Consider the following 26,328-nt stretch of genomic DNA (forward strand, 5'->3'; position numbering starts at 1 on the left):
TTTTGGAAACTATCGAGGAATCTCTCGATGAATTTTTATATGTTGACTCAGCCAGTTCTAATGTTCTCCATTCGATGTGTGCTCAAATTCTTGTTGAGATGGATGTCTCAAAGGGCCTTCCAGAAAAGATTTGTTTGGCCTATCCGCAAGGCTCCTGGACTCGAATGTTGGACTACGAAGGTATCCCCTTCCGCTGTAGAAGATGTCATATGACAGGACACATTGTTGCTTCTTGTGTTGTTCAGAAGTCTAATCCAAGGCGTCCACCCTCCTGGTGGGCTGGGGTCTCCCCTGAACACTACATGGTGCTTAAGCCCTCGGACGTGTCTTTGGTTGTTTCCTCAAAGGTTGAGGATGATCCCCATGCTGTTGACATCCCAGAGCCTGAGGTGGTGGTGGATGTCAGGCCTTCTCCTCTTGTTGATTCGATGCCAGTGGTTGCTGAGGTTGGCAAGTTTTCGGGTCCGGCCTCTAGCCCCTCTCCTGGCTTTGCCCCTGTCTCGATTGTTGCCCCAGTGGGAGACCAGCCCTCCTCTCCTGGGGAGTTTTTTGTTGATCATGCTCCCCTTGGCTTCCACTCTTCTATTTCTTCTGGGGATTGGATTGGTGCGGCGACTAGGGTGGAGGATTGTTGGATCGAGGTAAAAAGAAAAAAGACTAAGCCCTCTGTTCCGCCTTTTGATATGTATCTCTGGTCTAGCAAGGGAGACTCCAAATCAAAGGGAGTATCTTGAGCCCCCTTGTGCCTGGCCTTTTTGGAAGTAGGTCCTTTCTTTGGATCTTTGCTTCCTTTCTTGGTTCTATTTGGTGATGGGTTTCTCTATCACCTCAATCTTACCCTTTTGGGGGGAGACCTATTCCTCTTTGATTAGCCGTAGTTTTGTTTCTGTGATCATTGGATATCTATAGCGGTGTACAAGGTTTCAAGCACCCTTCAAAACCTGTTTTCTTTAATCAAAAACAAAATGTAAAATGTGGCTTTCCCCTTTCCATTTCACTTCCTTTGAACATTTCTAAAATATTTCACACAAATCCACTTTATGCATATCATGCCCATTTGTGCACATTCCATGAGACCATATTTTATGGATTTCTTCTATTTGTAGGCTTGACAGATGTTTATACTTTTGTCAAACTTGTGCTTGGCCCCAACCTAACTATACTAAGGGAAGTAAAAACCTCAAAAGGGTATCGTTTACATAACCAAGAAGTCATGCTTAGTCAAATATAAGTTGTAGGAGGTCATCTAACTCATTGTTTTCCTAATATTGACATTTTTTCCTTATTGCTTTTTATTAATATTTTGCACATTCAGTGCCTGGTCAAAGGGGTTTGACATGTATCTGACATAATGGAGTTTGTGTACAAAATATTCACATTTATGAAATCTAATAGTGTTAATTATCTTACATGGTCCCAATGTTGTTTTATATCTTAATTTTATTCCACCTCTATTTTTGAATGCTACATATTTTGAAATTCACATGCACCAAAAAGAGAGAAAAATATTGATGAGATTTACATATTCATTGCAATTCTCATTTAACCTGTTTTTCATTCTTGAAAAATGGATCTATATAATTACATGTCAACAAATAACATTAATTCATAACAAAATTTTGGAATATGAAAATAACAAAAATAAATGAACCTCAATAATTTTTATAGTTGTAATATTCTAGATAGTTGTGATATTTTATTCCACCTCTATTTGTGAATGCTACATATTTTGAAATTCACATGCACCAAAAAGAGAGAAAAATGTATTGATGAGATTTACATAATCATTGCAATTCTCATTTAATCTGTTTTTCATTCTTAATAAATGGATCTATATAATTACATGTCAACAAATAACATTATTTCATAACAAAATTTTGGAATATGAAAATAACAAAAATAAATGAACCTCAATAATTTTGATAGTTGTGATAGTCAAAAGACAGTTGTATAGTTTTTAATATTTTTTAATCATGTCTTTTAGACTATAGCTCAAAGTCACTTCTTAAATTTGTTGGAAGAACAACAAATTTGAGCTGTAACTCAAAGTGGCTCATTAAATTTATTTGAAGAAGAACAAATTTGACCTATGTTGCCTATGTTGCCCTCCTAGAAGACAAAAGAATAAGAACTGTGTGCTGCCCAAACATGATTAAAAGGCATCAATTGCCTTTGAAGAGGAATGATTAATTAAGGAGGGGCACTTATCTTAAAGTTGTATCTCTTGTAAAGAATTGCAAATTTCTGTCTCCCCGTCTCTTTTTGAGAATTATAAATAGGTTGGATCAAGATAATTGCGCACAACTTCTAATTAAGAGACTAATCTGATAAATAAATGGAATTATAGACCTATACTGACGTTAGGATACTTTGTTTTTAAATTTTGTGAGTGATCTAGATGTTTTTGCTTGGTAATATTAATTAAATTTGAAGAGAGGGATTGCAAATAGGGAGGACAGCCAGCCATTCCAGTTTACGAGACTCAAGTATATCACCCCAACACGAGTGTTATGCTTATTGGTCAGGGGGCTTAGATTGACTTTGGACTTGAGTTTCAGTAAGTATAGCATCTCAGTATGGAATGGACAGCTAGCCTTCCATGTCTATGGGTTGAGAGGTGGAATAGAAGGCCAGCCGCCCATGCTCTTGGGCTTGAACAAGGAAGGCCAGCCCCCAAGGTGAACCGGAGGATGAAAGAGCAACCCCACCTTCCATATTCTCACAAGGACGTCCAACCTTGAGACTCTGTTTAGGTCTCAAATATTTTTTATAGCCAACATGTGTGAAATACATTATGCTGACTACCCTTGTAATATAGGTACAAAGCTCTAAGTGTGACATCAAATCATCATGATCATATATTATATTTCAAATAAATGTTAGAACTCTCATGAATTTTCAATGGAAGATACAAGTTTACATAGAGTGGACAATACTAATAATTAACGGAGGAATATTTAATCTAGTGGCTACATACTCCTGGTGCATCATGCTTCTTATGAATGGACACCACAAGAATAGTTTGGCTCTAGTTCTGAACCACATGCCACCAGCAACTGAAGTATTGAAATCTCTAGCAAATTCTCAAAACATGATTCGAAAGATCAAAATACAATCAGAATGCAAGCAAAATAATATAATGATTTAAACCTGAAATAAACTCATATAAAATTCTACAAGGAAAAGAAGGATTGAATGTTGTCACCAACGTGATTTTTGAAAAATTAAATAGCCTGCCAAAATAAACTTGGACACTAAGTTTAAACTATCACAGTGACCACCCATATAGAATTAAAAGAAACAATTCTAGAATTCAATTAATTTTGCTATATAAGGGAGCCTTGCCTAACATCTCAAACAGATCTAATTCAACAGCGTGTTACAATACCATGTCTCTAAGAGTACAGACATCATGATATAATGCATAAACCTGCAGTTCAAGCTCCAAGTTGTACAAAGAAAATAAAACATGGAACCCGCAAGATGAATTAGAACAAAGCCGACTGCCTCAACTTTACCTTCAAAACATATCAATACTGCACATAACAAACGAGAGCGATGTTGACAACCTCAACTTACACTTTTTGACCTGATCCCTGAAAATCCAAGTTGATTTAAGGTTTAAAAAGATAAAACTACCAGTGTGCATACTGCATATATTTTATAAAACTCTCTAGACACGAGCAATCAAATTTTTATAAATAATTTCCGTACTTTTTACAAGTACTACAAGAAGAAATAAACAACTAAAGTCATTACCAAAAACCTCGAGAAAAGGTTACATGATTAAATGTTTAAGTATACACATGTTCAAACATCAGATAAGATCATTGCAAAGACTTTGCCTCTGACCATAAATACAGTGGCATGATAACCTCATGTTTGAAGCAGCTGAATGCTTCGAGGACATAAAACACAATATAAAAAGAAAACGGGCATTTCTTACTCAGATCCTCAAGCAAGATCTAAGCAAAGTCAAGCTTTGCCTTAGAAACCATTAAATAATGTGCCCCTAGTCTTTATTAACACACCATGCCCACACCACATTATGGTAATTTCCTTCTAGACCAGACATTACTTTTCTAACATATTGCAGAGGACCATAGCAGAGAGACAACATCAATCTGCATAGTAAGCTTTTAAACCCAGGCCCAAAAGCACTAAAATGATTCATCTATTCCCAGAGCCTAACTTCCTCAGTCATCTCACCAATATGCCAATCCCTAAATTTATCTCTTCGAACTGCACGACTACGCACCAAACGAGGGCTGCCAGGAGGACTTTCACTGGTTGCAGCAGGTTGTGGAGCCACCCTTGAACTCATGTTGCTGTTTGTAATCTCTGCAGGAGTTAATTCATTAGGCTTCCTGGACCAGCAGTTTACTATTGCTCCACATCTACCTTCGCCATCTGATCCTGAAGATGAATAGCTCCTAAATGACTCTGATGGGCTATTTACACCATGGCATGCTAAACATGAAAGACTCATGGCTTCAGACTAAAGACCAGAAAATGATAAACCTGTATAAATTCATGGATCACACAAATGTCATTTAAAACAGCAGCATAAGGAAACTAGAAAAATACAGTAATGCAGACTGATGTGCACAAGAATTGTGAGCGCTTTCTCTAAGAAGTACATAAGTATCAAAATTAACAGACAACTTCATCTTATTCAGGTGTTACACATGTAATGAAATATATATATATATATATATATTTGTATAATTTTACAAAATCACACCTGATGTTACTCAGGTTATGCATGCAGAAAAATTGTACCCAAACTGTACGTCCAGACTATCTGGCATGTATGCATTCTATGTTCCTCGCCCAGAGACTAATTTTCACAAAATAAAAAGTTAAAGAAAAATGAATCCACATATCACAATCTTTTTTGGTCTTAAAAATCTAAGGTTTGATTGTATGTGGAATCATCTGTCCAGCCAATTCACAGATACCAATATGAACATAAAAGGTAATACAGCTACTCCTCAGAACTAATAAAGATTCAAAATATGATGATATTAAATAAACCTTTGATAGTTAGGCATTCTCTCTGCATGTTGTAGGCAATGTTGGCAAATTTCCTACTCATTTTTAATTATAATTTTGCTGTGAAACTATCTTATTTTACCTTCACATTATAGAAATTATAAGTGATTGCCATCTTATTTTCCAAATTTTCACTTTGCTTTATTATTTATGTTTATCATTTTATGAGTTGGCATTTATCACCGATGCATATGCCATGAAGTGGTATCATGTACAACCATGTATTAGTGAATAGTGATAATGAGACTGATTATTTGAGATGTTAGAAGAAATAACTTAATGTGTGATGAACCTCTTGAAAATATTAATTTTTTCTATATATACTGGGAAAATACCAGGAGAAAATATGCATTCACCCCATATCAATGTTGCCAGACACTAAACATTATTTTCGTTAGCCTAAATCAAAAAAATTAGATAAGTACTTTTTTTCTTGACAGCCCACAAATATCCAAGTGACCCAGCCCAATGTCAACACTGCCTTGCCTTGAACTTGCATGTTGCCAAGTTAGGGTTACAATGAGGGGCGAACTGGAACAAGACTAGTCCCCTTGGGATGTACCAAGCAGCCAGCCTAACAGATGTATCAGATAAAATCTGAGTTTTGGAGTCCACCACAAGTCCAATGGAGAACAAACCCACAGCCCAATACAACTCCCCTGCCCATGTAGGCTGATTTAGATAAGTTCTTTATGTCATAAATCTTGATATTTTGATGATAGAGATGAAGTCTCCTTAAATAGAAAAGTACAAGATGATATTTCTAAACAAAACAATCGTTAGCTGAATATGAAACTAGAAATCAAAAACTCACTAAAGATTACCATTAGAAACATTACATTAATATTTTAATACCCTCCCTTAATGGTCATCATTCTAACTACAAAAATAGCATATAAAGCTGCCCACTTCTCTTCAGAAGACTATGCAAGAAGACCCTGCTGCTGAGACCTTCCCTGAATCTGCAAAGCTTCTAGAAATGACTAAGATAACCACAAACCATCCAACCGGTTGAGAAACAAAGGTATCACTCCTTGTAGCCAAAGACATCGAGATAAAACTAAAACCACAATTTTGAGGAGAAAATCAGAAAAACCCTCCAAATAAGATTTTGTCAAAAATTGCGAAACATATTGCAGATGTTCACCCCAACAGCTCTAAGTGCATCACAAAATAGGCTGCACAAAACCAAGATTTTTATGGAAAAATTGACAACCCCTCCAAATAAGAGCCCGTGATTTTTTACGACAAAATCATGCAATCCCCAAAAATGATTTTGAAGATGAAACTGAAAAACCAAACACTATTTTTAAGGTAAAAATCAAACAAAACCCAACACAAAATCCAAGTCATTGATCATAACATGAAGCTTCATTTTTTGGGAAAAATGATAATACCTTTTTACACAATGATTTTTTAAGCAAAAAATCGCACAAAACCCATAAAATTTTATGGACAATAATTATAAAACCCACCCAGAACTTTTAAGGTAAAAAATGATTGAACTTTCCCAAGATTTTAAAATTAAAAATTATTAAAACCCACAATATTAATGTTTTAGGACAAAATTATAGAGCCCACCCACTAATTGTTTAACGCCAAAAAGAAAATGCATAAAAGCAAACCAGCTTGGCCTTTTCAAAACCATGATCTCCAAACCCTTCAGCTCCATTTGCAAGAAAAAGGCAACACACGGCCACAAACCATCACAGAAACCTTCATGTGGCAAAACACCAAACTTTGTGTGGCAAAAATTTAAAATACACCAGAAAATAGGCAAACTTCATCATGTGGTAAAACATGAAAATGGTTCATGTGGAAAACAACACATACAAGCAACATGCAACTCACAAAAGTACATGCATGCAACATGCAACAAACATGCAACTACATAACGATTTTTTAGGCCAAAAAACGATAAATGATAAAACCTTTTTACACAATGATTTTTGAGGCAAAAATCATATCAAACGCACAATTCTTTTATGGACAAAAATTATAAAACCCTCCCAGAAATTTGAAGGGAAAAAATCATTAAACCTTTCCAAGATTTTTTAATGAGAAGTTATTAAACCCACAATATAAATTTTTTTGGACAAAATTATAGAGCCCACCCACTAATCGTTTAGGACAAAAAGAAAATGCATAAAAGAAAACCAGTTCGGCCTTCTCAAAACCACGATCTGCAAACCCTTCAGCTCCATTGGCAAGAAAAAGCCAACACAGCCACAAACCATCACAGAAACCTTCATGCGGCAAAACACCAAACTTTGCATGGTAAAAATACACCAGAAAATAGGCAAACTTCATCATGTGGTAAAACAAGAAAATGGTTCATGTGGAAAACAAGACATACAAGCAACACGCAACTTGCAAAAAGACATACAACAAAATTGCAAGAACATGGAACCCACATTACTCTATGCCTCCCGTTAGGGAGTTAGACCCAAACCCACTATAATACCATGTTATAAAACTTGATAATTTGATACTCTGATGATAAATCCAAAGCCTCCTTGAAAAGCACAAGACTATGTTTCTAAACAAAATAATTGTTAACTGAATAAGAATATCGAAGCTAACTAATAAATTATAAAACTAAACTCACTTTATACTCACTAATGATGACCATCAGAAACATTACATTAATATTTTAATAATTTATAGAGTACACGCTTCAGGATATTCTCTATTGTTCTTTTCCAAAAGGAAAACATTTTTACCATATTTTAGGATTTTTTAACTTTCATTTAACCGTTTTTAACATTCGTGGCTACCTACATATACATATACATTTATTATATATTTTTCTAATTTTCTAAAATTAAATATGTATATACTTTGCAATGACCTAAAAATCTATAAAAGGATACATATGGTAGCCATGTTTGTTGAGTCCCTAAACACGTTTCTCACATTTTGTATTTCTCAGATCCGACAGCACAGTTCATATCATTCTCACAATTGGACCTCTCTTTCCAAACACACAGACCCCATGGTGAATGTAAACTGTTCTTTTTAAATCCACATAAAAATGACAATAGTAAAATACATTTAACACCCGAATCAATTGCCTAGCCCAACAATGGGCTGGCCAAAAAGGGACTAGTAGCTCCATTGGTAGGGCACTCCAACAACACCTATGTTCGAGTCTTAGCTTGTCCATATGATGTGTAGCTCAAAATGTGTTATCAAAATAGGTTGAGTGCCTTTGGTTAGCCTTTCTGATAAACCTTGAGCACAGAATCATGGCGGTTCTTCAAAAATTAAGTATGTTCTCCTCTTGCATCATATAATGCTCGAAGAATCGAAAAAATTGATAGAAATACCAGGAGCTTGAAGGGATTTCTTTTATCTTTATATTGTGTATTCATTTTGAAGCTTGGTGTTGCAAATATAAAATCACTATTGAGTTCAGGCACTTCAGGGTGTCCAAGAAAATCAATTTTGTTTCTGTTTCATCTAAATTGCACATGGGAATCCAAACTTGCAAGGATTTGTAATGTCCCCTTTTGAAATGAAATTTAACAATAAACAATAATGATAAATCAAAATATTAAAAAATTAATAGAAATAAAGCATAATATAATTAAATTTAATTAGATATTATAATAGGGCTGTACAGTACCTCTGAACACAGTGCAGGACGCTTTATTATTAAATATTTTAATAAATTGACAAACTTAAATAATAATAATAATCACCTAAAATATGGCAAATAGAAACCACAGACAGAGAGAATAGAGAGAACAAACATCAACATGGAGAACATCAAATTTCACATGGAAAACCTTTTTGGGTAAAAAACCATGGCACATTAATAGCTTTCATTAACAAAATGTGCACCAACCCAAATTACATAAGTGAGCACCAACTCATAGAGAGCACTAAAGATCCTTAAAGCACCGATTCCGTTCAGCTGAAGCACTAACTTCCATTAGAGCACTAACTCAAAAATAAATTGAAAACAATTCTTGGTTACGTATCTCTAAAACATTTCACTGAATCAACAGCTCAACATATAGTTTGCCTAAGACATATATGAACAAGAAAAACTTCAGTTGCTGTTCCTAGGAAGTGATCAACCCAAAAAGAACAGTCATCCTGATATCATAAATCCTATTTCCACCCCAATCTAATTTTTATACATGCAACTCCTTCAATTCCACCAACACAAGAAATCGCACGCCCAGCTTGCATTCTCAATTCCACAACCTATTATTCAAACCCATGACATGCTTGACTCCCTTAATATACTCCACTCAGAATTTAAAAAACAATGTTCTATTCAAATGAACACACAAATCTACCCAGCTTCTTCAATCCCTTTAAAAACACAGGAGATCACACACCGGGTATCAAATGATGTGCAGAGTCCTTTAGTCACTTGCATTCCTGCTATATCATTAATTCATTTCACACCAATCTGTAGCACAGTGTCATTAATACCAAATACCCACAGTTTCCTCCTATCAAAAAAAATCCACCACTCATACATATCAGGAATAATTAATGCTACATACAAATTGCCAGCATCAACTCTTTCATCAAAAACACTACATCAGAGAAGCTCGACTCTATACACTCTGCCCAATCAATAAATGGCTGAAGACAATATATTTACATCATGATACAAAAAACGGCTCCACCAAGCTTTGACTACAATTTTATCAACTCTCTAACATGCCTTTTTAAAATGCTATTGGTCTCAGTAATCACGCTGTCGCCAATTTCCCTTCACCCACTAACATTAACCAAAAAAACGCAATTCACCAAAAAAGCCCAGCTATTATAAGAATAATCCTCATGCGACCCATAGCTGCTCAAAAATATAACATCATTCCACTAAAGAATGCATCAATTCATTCATGGAAAAAAACTACTCTATTAAGGGCTTGTTGTGACCTAATCACACATTGCCCATTATGATGGGACCCTTACCTTCCTCTCACTTGGCCTCTTTTGGGTTGGCGTTCTCTGTAGCTCTTAATTCTGTCCCCAAAGATTCTTGCCTTTCAAGTTGAGAAGTGATGCATTTTGAATAAATCTTGAATCCTGATAAGCCTCCCACATCTTGGGGTGTCTTAATCTTGAAGTGCTTCCTAATCTTGAGTTTTGAAGTTGAATCCTCTAGTGAAAATTAGTAGGATGTTCAAACACCTATTCTGATATGTTGAATTATTGATGAACAGGGAGAAGTCCTCAACCTCAAAGATCCTCCTGTGCTCAGATAACAAGAGACTTGAATCTAGTAAATGAGTAGCAAATAAGATAGCAGAATTTCTACAAATGGTGATGACAATTGAACAGTGTAACACAAGGCCCTTTCAGGAATGCCAATGAATACAATAAAGAAATAAATTATAGAGAAGAGCACCCAAAATGAAACAACAAACTACCCTAGATGGCAGAGAAAATGACTTGGAACACAGGATTCAATTAAATGGTTCAAAACACCTTAAAGGGATAGGAATTACAAAAATCACTCACTCAGTGCCTTCATCCATGATCAAGAAAACACAAAGAACCTCACTTATCAGAAACATAGTTCGAAAGGTGAACCCAAAATACTGGTTTTCTTAGAATTGTTGTCATGATCAGAAGCATGAATATCCACATTGCAGAAAAGAAGTCTTTGAATAATGAATTCCTCTTCAAAATAAAGATAAACTTATAGTATGAATTTGTTAAGGTCAAAAAGGCACCACAAAGGTGAAAGTATCATGAAGGAACAAAAATAGTCCATGTATTTCATCCATTGGATAGTCTTTGATTGGAACATCAGATACACCTAGTGACATTTGTCTGCAATGGTTGAAGATTCAAGAAATTAATGGGATATTCTATAAGAATACCCCCCATGCACCTGCATTCTCAGATGTGAGGACAGGTTTCAAAGTCGAAAAACATCCACAGAATTAAATGGGCACCTAAACTCAAAAAGCTTATGGCTTCAATACAAGGAATTCTCATTACAGACAATTTTATAAATCTTCAACATGATGTAACACGATCTCATTGAATCACAATTGTATGCAAGCCTCTGCTTGAACCATGATCAAGCAACCAAATCTACCATTGAAGGGAGGTTTCAAATATAAGATATCCGCAGGCCACTCCAAAATGCAAGTAGTGCATCTCAACCTTAATTGGTAAATGCTTCAAAAAGAAACGTTTGCCAAAGCATATACAAAACATCCGCCAATCATAGTTGAGTGCATTTCAACGCAGCTGAAGGAATGGTCAACAGGCAAGAAAATTTGTTGCCAATGTCAGAATGTGCCCAAGTGCAAAATAGGCCTAGTCAAGAAAGTTCCAAAACAAAAAGCCTATGACCCCACCTGAAATGCGCTAGAGTGCATATTGACTAGAGTATGGATAATTCCAAAGTTGTAAAAATCCAGAATCACACACAAAATGCGCTCAAGCATTTATTTTTCCAAAAAAGGAATTCACTAAAACATTATAATCCTGCTCAAGCATATTGAATGGATAAAACACAGGTGTTAAATGACCGATGGGAAAGGGAAATGTTATGTTGTGAAGATAATTCCTTATGGGTGGTATCTTTTGTAAATATTCTAGTCTGCTGGGGTCTACAGAAGTTTGGAAGAAAAGAATAAAGCTCTTTGATGTATCAGGTGTGCACTCCACTTATGTGATTCGATGAGATATTGGAATTTTTTAGAGCTTAATCCATGCATCATGGAGACGGCAGTGATTGAATAGCACTTGTAAGTGGTGTTCAAAAGTCAAAATTTCCAAAAAATGAAAACGTTGTAAAAATTGAATATCAAAAATTTCAAAATTCTGGAAAAGAAGGAAAAAAATCCAGAAATTTTGAAATTCTTGCAAGGTGAAGAGATTTTGAAATTTTGGAATCCAAAAAATAAAAAAGAATCTGAAGAAAGTGGATATTTTGAAATACTGAAAATCTCGAAAAAATGAAAAAAATTCAAAATCTCGAAAGGGGTAAAAATTGAAAAAAAATTGAGAGGTTTGGATATTCTGAAAAGTCAGAAAGGTTGACCAAAATTTCAAAAATGCAGAAATGGTTTAAAATTGTCCAAATTTTAGAAAACTTTTTTTAAAAATGAAAATAAGGAAGTCTCCAAGACTGAAAATTTTGGAAGTTCCCAAAAAGTGGAAAATTTGAAAATTTTGTTAAGTCTCCAAAAAGTAAAAATTTGGAAAACTTGAGAAAAGTGCACTCTTAAAAGTTCTGAAAATTGCAGTGTAACACAGGTGTGCACACCCGAAGTAAAACGAAAGGCGCACTAGGTGCGCACCTTGTCGAGATGCACCAACGTGGGTGCATCCCAAGTGCGCAAGTAACGCGGCATGAGCATGGGGTGCGCGTGGCACTCAAGATAAAATATCAAAATATTTAATGTTTTTTATATTATTTTTTTATTGTTGTTTTTCAAATGGGAACCCTAATTGGGTGTGGGTCCCATGAGGTCTCTTTCAAGCCTTAATAAGGCCAGTATACCTCATTTTCATTTCACATTTGCATTTTATTGTTTTGGAGCAGCAAGAAGCAAAGTGAGAAAAAGAAACTGGATGAGATTGGGAGAGCTTGGTGAGTGATTTTGCAAGGGATTTCAAGATCAAGAGGAGCAAGAAGATTTGATTTTGCAAGTGATTCATCAAGCTCAAGGTAAGAGCTTTTTACTATTCTTTTGTTTTAGACTTTAGAATTTATTTTTACTTCCAGCTTTGAATTTTATTTTTCAATGTTTCATTCTTGATTCTTGAATCTTGTTGATACTAGATAGGTTCCATGTTATTATTTTCTTTATTTTATTATTGTTCTATGATTTTTAATTTTTGTTATTAAAATAGGCTGAAACGTACTTAATTTACTAATTTTTTAATTTTTAAAGTTTTAAGTAGGCTAAAACTACTTTATTTTTATGTTTTTAAAAAAAAATTAAATTACTAATATTAGGCTGAAATGTATCATAATCATTTTCATTTTGTGAAATGCAGTTTCTACTTTCTAAATGGCATCCAATCAAAGTGTAGAAGACATGGAAATTAATGAGGGAAGTGCATCTGAATATGAGCCCGAGGGAAGTGATCATGGGGCTGATGTAGATGCCTAATCTGATTCAAAGCCTCCTTTATATTGCACCAAGGTGCCTTCTATTGATTGCCCTTCAGAGATTTTGGCATAATTGGATAGGGGTCATTGTGATCCAAAGCCCCCTCTAAAACAATTTGTTGTTAGAATTACACTCCCTACAACTACAAATGGTGGCACGCGAAAATGAAAGTGTAATATATGTGGCGCAGAATGGCATGGCAGCATTGCGACAGTTAATGGACACCTTTTTTGGACTGGGTATGGTGTGAACTCATGCAAATTCTTGGCAGATCCTAGGAATGTGAAATACAGAATTGAAGTGAACAAACTATGGGGCATTACTGATGATACTGCAGTCCCAGTGCCTAAAGCTTTTTCTGCTAGGCAGCAGGTACAGAATATACAGCAGTTACAGGGGCAGCGAGATACACCTACACATATCTAGCATCAAAGAGCAAGGACTGTGTCACCTACATCATCCATTCCTTCATCTACACACATTTCAGCAAGGGATAGCAGCAAGGGGAAACAGAAAGGAAATGCAAGTCCTAGTGGTAGTAACCCCATTGCTCAATTATTTAACATGCATGCAAGGGAGCACTTAGATGATGCCATTGGTGATTTTTTTTCCAATAGCATCCCAACGCATGTAGCTCGATCTCCCTATTTTGTGAGGATGACATCCATGATGGCGAAAGAGGGAGAGCCATCATTTGTGCCACCAAATGAGCACAAGTTGAGGACCACGGTGTTGGATATGGCCTATTACAGAGTCAGGGTCTTCATGGAGCATATGAAGGCATGTCGGATTGAGTTAGGCTACAACATTATCATTGATGGGTGGACGGACATTAGCCATCATCTACTCATAAACATTATCGTCACATGCACTGAAGGTCCATACTTTTTAAGGGCAGTTGATTGTTCAGGGCATCGTAAGGAAGCTGATTTTCAGTTTACTGTGCTTAGGGATGCCATTGAGGAGGTTGGGCCACAAAATGTGGTCCTAGTTGTGACAAATACAGCTCAGACTGAAACAAGGAGGCTTGTTAAGGTAGCCTATAGGCATAGTTGGTGGACTTCGTGTTGGGTGCATGCCATAAACAATGCACTCAAAGACATGGAAAACAATGACTGGAGTAGACGGGTGGTTAATGATGGGAGAGAGGTGCAAATGTTTTTGCAAAGAACTGAAGAAGCAGTTCCTAAAACCAATTGAGACTAGATGTGCCTCATATTACATTCTCTTGGAAAGAATAATTGAGTTGCAAGAACCATTGCAACTCATGGTTATGACACAAGAATGGAATGGATGGCCTGAGTCTAGAACAGAGGAGGCGAAGAGGGTAAAGGACACAATGAAGAGCAATCAATTATGGAATGATACACATAAATAGATAGTCTACATCATTACTCCAATGTTCCAGGTAATTAGATATGGAGATGCGGATACACCTAACCTTGGAGAGGTTTATGAGTGCATTGATTCCATGCTTGGGAAGATGAGGGTTGTTGTGTGTGAGAGGGACCCCACTCTAGCATTTTATACATTGCACATTCATCCTATCATTCACCGCAGGTGGAAGAAGCTGAACACTCCTTTGCACATGGTTGCCTATGCATTGAACTTGGAGTGGTACACGCCTAGGTCTAGTAGAGTCACACCACTTTAGGTTGATGAGGTGAAGGTTGGTTTCTTTCAGTGCATTGCCAAGATGTATGGTAGTGACACCGCTAGTGAGATTTGCTTCAAGTGGTCTAAATTTGACAGTCTTACAAGTAATCCTTAATTCTTGATTCACTATTCTAAGTTCTTTAGAATTATAAGTTCTTTATTGCTTATAATTTATTTTAATATTATGTTGGAACTTGTAGGATACTCAAATATGCAAAGTTGGATCTCAAAACCATGGCACAAAAGCATCCCATTTTGTGGTGGAAATATCATGGATCATAGAAGTCAAAGATCACCTCACTAGCCATCTAATCCCTTTCTCAAATTTGTAGTTCCACCCCTTTACTAATTTATGATTCATTGATTTATCATTTGTCATTTCTCACAATTGAATGAACATTTGTTTGTAACTTTCGCTTTTGTTATCTCAAGTTTCTAGCTCCTCGATTGTAGAGAGGAATTGGTCTACCTATAGCTTTATCCACTCTGTTAAGACAAACTTACCTCTTAGAACGTAAAGAAGCTAGTTATTGTAAATGGTTTCTTGCGTCTCAAAGAACGCAAGATACACGAGTACAAGGAGAGCTCAACAACACAATGGATGTAGAGCCAAAGGATCCGACTCAGATTGATGAGGATGACAATGCAGTAGAAGCCGATGTAGGGCTAGTATGTATTCCTTTGAAGGATCTTAGTATTACCCATGACGAGTCTAGTGATGAGGACTTCGATTTAGGGGTGATTAGGGAGCTCTTGCCCTTACATTCTCGTTATTGACATTTTGTAGTTCGTATTCACTTTGATATGGCCATGATATATTGTTGCATTTCAATGTTTCATACTACTCAGCTCATTGTAATCATGAGCATCTTTATAATATATCATATTTGAACAATGAATTTTAAATATTTCATCTTTGTCATTTGATAGTCAAATTTCAATGGTTAAACTTACATGGTATATGCATGATTTATATTTTTCAGTTATCATTATGTTTAATGTTATTAATGTACAACTTAATGCGAATTGGTCACTGGTTATGAAGTTTCAAGTTTGAACTTATGGTTCATGAATCGCATTTCAATTTTCTATATTCAACTATATTTGGTATGTTTTATTGAAGTATCATTTCATAATTAGCATTTCAATTCATATACGTATGCTATGCAACCTCCCCCCCCCCCCCCATTTGCAACCTCGTCACCGCACCCTTGCTACCGCAAATTGAGGCCCTCTTTTTCCTACACCCAGAACTCGTCCTGATGTCCCTCTACACCCCCACATATAAGTGTAACATTGGAAAATTGAAATTTTAGAAAACATGGAAAATCTCTAGAAACTCCTAAAAAATTTGAAATTCAAAGAAGTTTGGAAATTTCAAAAAATTCAAAAAAGATTCAAATTCTGAAGAAACTTTTTTAAAAACACAAAAAGTTTCAAATTTTGGAAATCTTGAAAAATGAAAGTCTTGCAAATTTCAAAAATTTAAATTTAAAAAGAAATGAGTTTGGAAAATTCTAAAAAATCCAAAATGTGAGGAAAATTTAGAAATTCCCAAAAAGTGAAAAATTTGGAATATTACCACAAAATTTAGAAGTTGATCAAAAGCATGAAATCTAGACTTAAATGATTGAGACAATTAATTGAATTTTAATTTTTACTAATATTTAATTAATTAAAATTTTGAAAAATCACAAAAAGCAAAAAGGTTGGAAAAATGATCAAATGGATTAAATCACTTTTTTTGATATCGAGAATAAAAAATGAAGGGAATACAAGTGTGTATTTGTTGAAATAATTAATCAATTATTGTGCTTTACCCTTTTTTTAAAGCAAAGCAAAGAGGATGAAACTTCATGATAAAGTTAAAAGGGGCTACAATGGAAATTTTCAAAAACCAATAGAAAAGTGTTGAAAGTGACAAAAAATCTCTTCAAACTAGAACCTTAGAGGCCAGGTAAAGAATTTGCCTAAGTTTAGCTTGCTAGCTTGCATTCATTATGGCAGCTTTTTTAGGGTTTCAGGGCTTATATAAAGGGAGCTTCTCATAGTTCATTATCACACAAAAATCGTGAAAGAAGATATGGAGAGGGATTTGAGACTCAGGTGAATTCAAGTTGAAGATTTAGCAGAAACTGTGAAAATCTAAGAAGGGAATATGTCAGTAAGTTTGAAAATTGTGAAGGATGAAAAAGATTTAATTCTCTAGAGAAGTTGAAAATTTTGACAAATTTCCAATCATGGAAATTTGTGCTTGCTTTTTTCCTTGCATGCTCTTATGTGCATTTATTTTTTGTTTTGCATGTAGGAGGAAACAGAAGAACCCATGGGAACAATTGTGACTAGGAAGCAGATGATAAAGAACAAACAAAGAGGCTTCTACACTAAATCCAAAATTATTTCAAGGTGGGCAGGAAGTGGAGACACTAACCTAGGTGGCTTTGATTTGAGCGAGTTCAACCGAAGAATGTTTCGATACAAAGACCATTAACCAATGCATTTGGCCACTCAAATTGTGAACTATCGGATTGTTGTTGTAGTTGGCTTTCCTCCAACCTTTCAACATCTTGAATTGATTGTGGAACGTGCAAAGCACTACAACTCTCTAGACTAGATAATTAAAGACAAATAAAAACACGCTTGCAGGTTTTCCTCCACCGACCATATCGGAAGTATTTGCAATATCCTCTCCCTCAAGAATGGTGACAAAGACAAAGGAGCAAGCACTGAGGGTCTATATTGTTGGGACTCAATTTTGTGAAGAGGTCATCAAAAATAAGTGGTTGACAAGGAACATATCTCACCGTTCCAAGTTGCCCAAGGAGTTGGTATGGCTCAACTTGCAACAAGTATGGTGACTTGGTCGTGATTCTCAGCAAGGTTTTTGGGTTTACCTCACTCTAAGTTGTTTGAAGCATAGATGTGGTACTTCATCGAGAAAGTGGTTGGAGAAAGTAACATGGTAGATTGGGTTGGACTTATCAACAACAGCCTGAATGAACAATTGATGAATCTAGAGCAATCAAAGAAATTCTACATGAGCTCCTATGTCATTTGCATGTTACTTGAATAATGAAGAATGACAGGTTGAGATGTAAAGGACCAATTAGGAGTTGAACTCAATAGTTGAAAGTTCATGAATGCTACATGTAGTTGCAGTTGCATGCGAAGGATGATTAGGTTAGAGTTAATGATGCATTTGCAATGCGCATTGTCAGGACCCTACAAAAGAGATTGCATATAAGATTGTCAGCCGAGGCGATGAAGTTGGTGGAGTATGAAGCTTGGTTCATTTAATTCCCTACTTTTTCATACATCTGAGTTCAGGGATTTTCTTTGCCACCATACAAGCTCACAAGGTACCCAACACATAAAAGAGTATTGTTGTAACTCAATCAACATCTTACTCTTTATGAGAAAATTTCAAAAGGAAAAAGTTAGGATAGGATTTCCCAATTTCCATAGGGGCTTGTCTGGCAACAGGAATGAGTGGAATAGGCATATATAAATTCTTAAAATTTTGAACTCTTTGTTTAGGTCCACCAAATTGGAATTGCGAATAGGAATACGTATTCCAATTTTGGCCCAAAATGAGCATTTGCAATTCCACCTAAGTAGGTGGAATTGGAATACGTATTCCTATTCCAATTTTATTTATTTTAGAAAACATAAATTTTTGGGTCAGTGAATTCTGATTGAACTGAACCAGAATAGGAATATGTACCCCATTTTCCATTCCAAAATAACAATAACAATTCCCATATTTCTATTCTAGCAACCAAAGGGACCCTCGAAGAAGATAAGGTTGAGATGTGTCTGTGTTTGAAGGCAGTTGAGAGATCATCAAATGAACTAGACTTGCTTCATCTACCACTTTATCTAGGAAGGCGCAATTTTGATCCCTACAACAAAATCAAAACAATGGCAAGAGCAAAACATCAACATAGAATGCACCTTAAAGACTTTTGGGAAAATACTACAAATAAGAATGAACTCAGAAAAAGAATATATTCTAGATTGTCGTTGAACATGATTTGGACATGCCAGGTATTCCAGGTACTTGATCAAACAGATGAAGATCCAAATGTAGTGCAAAAAGGATACAATCTAGAAAGGGAAGAGGTTGTTCATCCCTATGATAGGCAAAGAAAGGAGGCTATAGATGTTATTGTATTGGCTAAACCAGTCTTCGACTTCACTAAGTAGTGGGTTAATCATCAGCTAAGCAAGCTTGATGTGCCGAGGGATGGCTTTACATGTCGGTTGCTAGGTCATCAACCACTCAAGGACGAGAGACCGAGGAGACTATCGAGAGGAAGAATGCAAGAGAGAAATTTTGTCTGTATGTGCAGAACGCAAAAAAGGTGTAGCTCAACAAACACAACCAAGAAGTGGGCTTAATATTCACATTGAGGAATCTTAACAAAAGAGGCAAAGGTCCAAAAATGTGCCCTCCTCACCTAGTCACACTCCAAGCCTACAAGAGATAGAAACTTTCACTAGCCAAGAAGTGGAGGCAAGCAAAAGAAGAATGGAGCAGGAGGATAACTTGACCAAGTCAATACAGGATAGGCTAAGTATCAATGCTTATGAAGAATATGTTTAGGGAAGTAGTAGAGATCAAGATATTGTTATAGTGTAGTGTCCTATTGCAATCTTTGAGCAAGAAATGATAGAAGCTAAGGATCCTCCAAAAGAGGAAGAAATTATTGTAATAGAAGCAAAGGTTCGAGTTATGGAAGTTGCAGCTCCTGAGGAACTAGTAGAGTCTCAAGGGCAAGGCAGAAATCAATATCAAAGGAAGAGATCAACTGATAGTAGAGAGTGATCAAAATGTTGTATTCCATAATGGTTAAGGTAACAAATTCAGAGGAGTCAAGAGAAAGAAGTTGACCCGACAATTGAATTGCAAGAAATCCTAACCCGAATCAGCCAATCTGAATAAAACAAAAAAGCTATGAAGTTCACAAAGATCATAAGGAGAGAATCTGAATCCAAAGCTTTGCAAATTGTAACTCCTACAATCGACAAGACCAAAGATCAAATTACTCCAAATGAGTATTACGTTACAAAGGTTGATCTAGGTCATGCCTCCGATGAATAAGTTATGGAGGACTTTGATGATACCACACATGTGTGAAGGTTAAGATGAAAAACTAAAAGAAAAATGTAAGAGGCAAAAGAGAGAAATCAAGACCTTGTGTGAGTATATAAATAACTTACCTCGCTCAATGAGGGAAGATGATCCATCTCTTGTTCCTCCTACGAGTGTTTCAACTGAGGCAATGGATGATATTGATAGAATCAAACCAACTGCTCAAGGTGTAGTAGTTTGGGTAAAGAGAATTCATAGGGAGGCATATAAGCATGCAAAAGAATTAGTGCAGATTCATAGCAAGGTGCGAGGTGTACTCTCTAGGATCCAATACATGGATGAGTTGTGAGAGGATGAGCATATTTATCAAAGCAAGGTAATCTCGGATTTACAAAATTTGATAGACTCCTAAATAGTCCTTGATTGATGGAGTTATTAGTGAAGGGGATGTATATGACTTCTTCTGGTGGTACAGTGCAAAGATCACAGCTAAGGAAATATTTGAAACTTCACCAAGGAATCCACTTGATTGAGAAAGATGGCAAAGAATATTAGGCGAGAGATTTCCAACACGATTGCATCCTTGTTGTCACAGAGATTGGCAAAAAATGAAATAACAGTGGGCAAATTAAGAGGCAAGTTGGAGAAATTCTTTCAGTTGAATGCTTTCAAGAGAGATGACTTTGAAAACTTCTCCTTTTCTCGAACACCATGCATACCACTCAGTAATTGTTACCAAATTAGGAGGGGATTTTGGGAAAAGCCGAAAAGGCAGTGGCAATTTTGGAATTCAAGCAAAAATCGACACCAAGTATCAGTACAAATGAGTTAGAGATAGTGTTGGATGAATTCCACACTTTCAAGCAATGAAGCCAAGGATAGATGCATTTAATGCATAGCGGGTGTGTGTAGTGGTCATTTATTTCACCATACTCTCTTCCTAAGCAAGCAGGTCTAATGGGTATTTATCAACCATTACAATAGTGGATTTCTTTTTGCATTAATGTAGATTCCTTTTTCTTTTCCCCAACCCTGATTAGGCCTGATGTGGTAGAATCTAGGCCATTGGTTATTGTTTCAATTTGGACCACCCATTGTATTTGAGGACCTAAGTAAAGGCCTCTTCTCATTGGTAAGCAATGGATTTTGAGATTGTTGCTATGAGCTACTAAGACAATAAAGCTTTCATTGAAGTTTGGTGAATATTTGAACTATTCGCGTATTCTCTAAATTCCCTCAATTAGATTAAGATAGTTTAGATAAAGTCTTGTGATTGCAAGGGAATATGATGGTGTTCAAATGAGTTCCTTTGATTCATACTTTTGATGTTTTAGTGATTCTAAATCTCTTTGCAAAGTTAGCTTAAACTCCATTTGTGAATATGCTTGACTTCTATTATTCACATGCATTGTTCTTTACAATGGTGCTTGTGGTGGTATGAAAATCTTTTGCATAACCTTTGAAGATTCCACTAGTTCTTGCATAGTTGTAGTAAAACTTGGCGAAGCAGAGTTTGGTAATCAAGGAATTTGTCCACCAAAGTACTTTTTGTTGTTGTCACTACCCTTGGAAAAAAAATAGAACCCTAATTCTCTTTTATTTATGCATATTCTATGAAAATCCCAAAAAAGTACTTCATTGTGAAATTCTTTAATAGCTCCCACATCCAGCATGGTTTGAAAGAAATCTGAGTAAATATATCGTGTAAGGACCCTTATGATCATCAGCAAATCACATCAATTGCCAAGCTTATCTGCGGTCAAAACTTAACATAAAAGGAACAGGGTAGTCATTGTATGATCTTCTCATAATCATAATAACATACATCAGACTTTGTTCAACAAATGATAAGATACATTTGTATTTTGTTCTCTATTTGGTGAGCCATAAAATGCACATCGACAAAGCTCAGCTAGGGAGTCTTATAATTAAGTTCCAACTAACTCCTTTAATGCTGACAGAAGAGCATTAGATCAACCTAAAGTCGTCACTAATGCATTAAGGAACGATGGGGGAAATTAAAGACTTTGTTCCCAAATAAAAATGAAGTATTAAAAAGTATGTGGATTATATATACGATTAAACCCTACATAAATTTGCCATCACAAACATGAAGCTGCCACATTTATATTTCATAGAAGTCAACCCTTTTGAATATTCAACGATAACATGGTAATCTAACCTACCACAAAGAAGTAGACAAGCAACCAGCTCAAGCACACAACCAAGTAGCTCAAATAGTCAACCAAGAAATTGATGAAGATTGATGAATAATCAACAACTTGATAAGTATGCATTTCAATTATCTATTACTTTGAGTAATCCTCCATAAATTTTACAACCTTGATCATTAACATTTGATTTCAAAGACAAAATATCTCTATTACCCCATATTTCTAAGACCAAGGGTACAGTGAAATGAATTTTCCGGGATGGAATTTTTTTTTCCAAAACAAGGGACAGCAGTGGGAAAAGCTATTTACAAATTTGGGAAAATTTAAAATATATAGGGAGATCTTAAATATTTGTATGAAAACATGGACAAAGCATGCTTCTATACATTATAAAATCTTAATAAATAATGTTTGCATTAAATCATATAAATTGAGAGTTCACATGAGAGTGGAAGTCTAACAAATTATCAAAATTCAAACATTAATCTTATGGGACAACCAGGGGACGGGCTTCCAAGAGTTTCCAAGTTTCTAGGACATCCTCATTTCAAAGACAGATCAAATTATGCCAGAAATGTGTTTCCAAGACAGGTCAAATTATCTATTACTTTGAGTAATCCTCTGATAATTAAACAACCTTGATCATTAACATTTGATATCAATGACAAAATATCTTTGTTACCCCATATTTCTAAGACCAAGGGTACAGTGAAATGAGTTTTCCGGTATGGAATTTTTTTACCAAAGCAAGGGACAGCAGTGGGGAAAGCTATATAAAAATTTGGGAAAATTTTAAATATATAGAGAGATTTTAAATATCTGTATGAAAACACGGACAAAGCATGCTTCTATACATTATAAAATCTTCATATGTATTGTTTGCATTAAATAATTTAAATTGAGAGTTCAAATGAGAGTGGAAGTCTAACAGATTATCAAAATTCAAACATTAATCTTATGGGACAACCAAGGGTCAGGCTTCCAAGAGTTTCCAAGTTTCTGGGACATCCTCGTTTCCAAGACAAGTCAAATTATCTATTACTTTGAGTAACCCTCCAAAAATTAAACAACCTTGATCATTAACATTTGATATCAATGACAGAATATCTCTGTTACCCCATATTTCTAAGACCAAGGGTCCAGTGAAATGAGTTTTCCAGGATGGAATTTTTTCCAAAACAAGGGACAGCAGTGGGGAAAGCTATATAAAAATTTGGGAAAATTTTTAATAAATAGGGAGATTTTAAATATTTGCATGAAAACATGGACAAAGCATGCTTCTATACATTATAAAATCTCAATATATAATGTTTGCATTAATAATTAAATTGAGAGTTCACATGAGAGTGGAAGTCTAACATATTATCAAAATTCAAATATTAATCTTATAGGACAACCAGGGGACGGGCTTCCAAGAGCTTCCAAGTTTTTGGAACATCCTTCTTTCCAAGACAGGTCAAATTATGCCAGAAATGTGTTCCCCAATGACACTGTAAAGTATTCAAAAATTTCTTCGCCACCTTTTTGTCCTCCTTCCATTGCATTCAATCTAGCAAGTCTTCTGGTGTTTCACCCTACAATATTTGCACTACAACTCTCAAATCAGCACTCCAGGAAGAACAGACTCAGACTATTATCATACTTGAGCCTAAAATATCCCAAATAGGGGCCCAACTCCTATCATTATACTTCAGGCATGCTCCTAACCACAAATCCCAATTTCTCTCACATCAAAACTTGATAAGTTATTTCTTGCTTCCGTCACCACATACTCTAGATTCTACAAGCACCACAAAGAAGGTCTTTTGGCAAATAATTTGAAGAAGTTTTAGCTCACAATACTCAAAGAGCACTACCTTCTAAGGGAGGTCATCATAGTAGGAAAACTTGCCAAGTACTTGGTCAACAAGCCACAACTTGTGAGTTTTCCAGTGCACCACACCATCTCAACTTGAACTCGCAACCAAGCTAGGGGGAAGTCGGGCTGAGTACTCAGCAAGTTTCTCCTGGGACTCAACCAAGTTGTTTGCTCAAAACAGGGTCCTGTATAAAGAAGTTGAAGAGGATTCTGTAACAAAAACTGCATAAGAATGCTATAAAAAAGATTCAAGGAGAATCCCATTAAAAAATTAAAACAGGATCCTGTTTACAGAATTTGAACCTGATTCTGTTAAAAGAATTTGAAAATGATCCAGTTTAAAAGAATTTGAACAGAATCCTGTAAAAAGAATTCAGAGTTTGCGCAGTAATTTTTTGAGCAAGGCCCAATTTGAATTATTTAAACCAAGTCCCCTAAGGTTCTTTTACCCAAATTCTATCTTAGTAATTTTAACAGGATCCAGTTGCTAAAACACTATTAAAATAGATTCAACGAAATCTAATTAAAAGAACGCGTAGAGGACCCTAATAAAATGACTTGATTAAGTTGGTCTTAAATGGCTGGGGCAGGATCTTCTCATAATTATTCAAACATAATTCTCTTTGAAGAAATTGAACAGTACTCTCTATAACATATAATAACTAAAAGAACTGCATTCTCTTAAAAGAGATACACAAAAAAGTCTTCTTGAAAGAATTTTAGGAAAACTTTGTGAACATATTCTATTACATGTACTCAAATTGAAAATTCTTTAATGCTTTCACTGTCATTCCTTATATCCTCCCTTTCTGCTAACGGCACTTATGTATTTCGCTTTAATGTGGTTGACAGTGAAGCTAGCATATGGACCCTCCCAAAGACACCTTGAGAACAAAGAATGTAAAGAGTGTAACTCGAATGAAGTGGAAGATAATACATTTACTTCTAACATTTCCAGTATGTGATGGTATTAGCTACATATACAGGTATCCTGGTTCATGAAATTTGACCAGAGCAATCTAACAAGGCTTAAGGAAATTATTTAAAACCAAACCAGCAAGGAAGCAACCTTTCAAACAAGTATGCAAAACTTTAATAGCCTTTAAAAATAACTTTGGCTTCTAGGATGTCATAAATCATCTCATTTCAAAGGAATAATTGATAACAATACTGTAGCTCAAATTATAGGAGTAACCTGTCCTACATGACTAGTTTCTCACAGTCAAACCCCAAATGCCATAATAAAGTGTTGAAATTAAATAAGGCTGCCCCATTTAACCTGTGAGCTATGACGAACCTCAATGTCCCGGCCTGTGACCCAGTAAAAGTGCTGGTAAACATGACAAAAGAGCTATCCCTTAATATTATATCAAGGATTGCTCTAGAAAAAATTTGAATTTACCAAATCACTATTTTTTTTCCATTAAACCCTAACTTTCCTCTCAACTTGCCTTCGGTCTTCCGTCCTGAACTGGCCACTACAATCATAATAGATGCATGCTCTACTTTCTTTTCAAACATTGAAGCAGAGCCTTGGGTTTCTTCGTGCAGTTCACTAGCCCTACTTTTGACATATAAAGGTCATAAGTTCAATTCCAATGGCTAATATATCACTAACATCAATTATTGCTCATGTACTGTACAAGTATTGATATGCGATGCTAAATTGCAGAGATTTGTGTTAGCTACAAACATTAGATACAAATCTCAGGTTCAAGTTGCATACCATAACAGAAGATTTACATCATAGATAGAGTAAACAGTGCAGAGTACCTTTATTGCCTTTTTAAGCCAAAAATTTGGTTGTAATTCCTTCGAGATCCGCGCCAACTATCGAACAATTCGTCTAAATACAGAAACTTCCGAGAGTTGCAGATGAAATGAGAAAGTTGTGGAAACAATTTCTCATTTGTGCGTACGCGAGGTATACATTCGTCTATAAGATGCGTATAAATGAGACTTACTACGGTTTTAGCTATATACGTTGAATCGTTTAAAAATTAGATAGGGTAAAACAATCTGAAGTTACGGTCATATGAAGACGGCCCGCCTATGATTTCGTGAGACCATTTCACATCAAACGTTGGTTCCCTAGAAATCAGGGCTGTGTTTGAGTACGCTAATATCTAGATATTTTATGGGCGATAAACCCATTTGGAGGAGTCCAGGTAATCTTTTGTCTTTGGGACCCTCTTCAACTAGTCAAAGTCTTGAATAAAAGCAAGTCAAAGTCTTCTTTTAGGATGTTATTAATTTTCAAGGATAGTCTCTACTTATATTCTTATCTTTCGTTCATTACCGATCATTGTAAGAAGTTAGTATAGGTTTACGTAGATTTGAATTCTAATTTATTAGTACTTGTATCTTTGAAGGGTGCAAGGG

General features: G+C 35.6%; 1 protein-coding gene across 4 annotated transcripts; it reads right to left on the reverse strand.

Moving 5' to 3' along the window:
• Window positions 1–3,755: 3,755 nt before the first annotated feature.
• On the reverse strand, window positions 3,756–25,844 carry LOC149554809 (PyrD). Of its 4 annotated transcripts, none has more exons than XM_089828818.1 (3): window positions 25,720–25,844; window positions 25,398–25,507; window positions 3,756–4,521 (listed from the first exon to the last, which is right to left on the reverse strand). In XM_089828818.1, the coding sequence occupies exon 3, from the start codon at window positions 4,487–4,489 to the stop codon at window positions 4,175–4,177; it is 315 nt and encodes a 104-aa protein (XP_089684944.1). In that variant the 5' UTR covers window positions 4,490–4,521; window positions 25,398–25,507; window positions 25,720–25,844; the 3' UTR covers window positions 3,756–4,174. The 4 variants fall into 4 exon arrangements, with proteins under 4 accessions (XP_089684944.1, XP_089684945.1, XP_089684946.1 ...); XM_089828819.1 differs by having other exon boundaries at window positions 25,398–25,510; XM_089828820.1 differs by having other exon boundaries at window positions 25,398–25,510; window positions 25,673–25,844.
• Between the last annotated feature and the right edge of the window lie 484 nt (window positions 25,845–26,328).

This window comes from Cupressus sempervirens, chromosome 5 (genome assembly GCF_028749045.1).
Source record: "Cupressus sempervirens isolate cs-2001-9-10 chromosome 5, ASM2874904v1, whole genome shotgun sequence".
Lineage (NCBI taxonomy): Eukaryota > Viridiplantae > Streptophyta > Pinopsida > Cupressales > Cupressaceae > Cupressus > Cupressus sempervirens.

What these genes read in the sequence shown, in the direction of transcription:
- LOC149554809 (XM_089828817.1), bottom strand. Translation starts at nt 4,489, where the DNA reads ATGAGTCTTTCATGTTTAGCATGCCATGGTGTAAATAGCCCATCAGAG.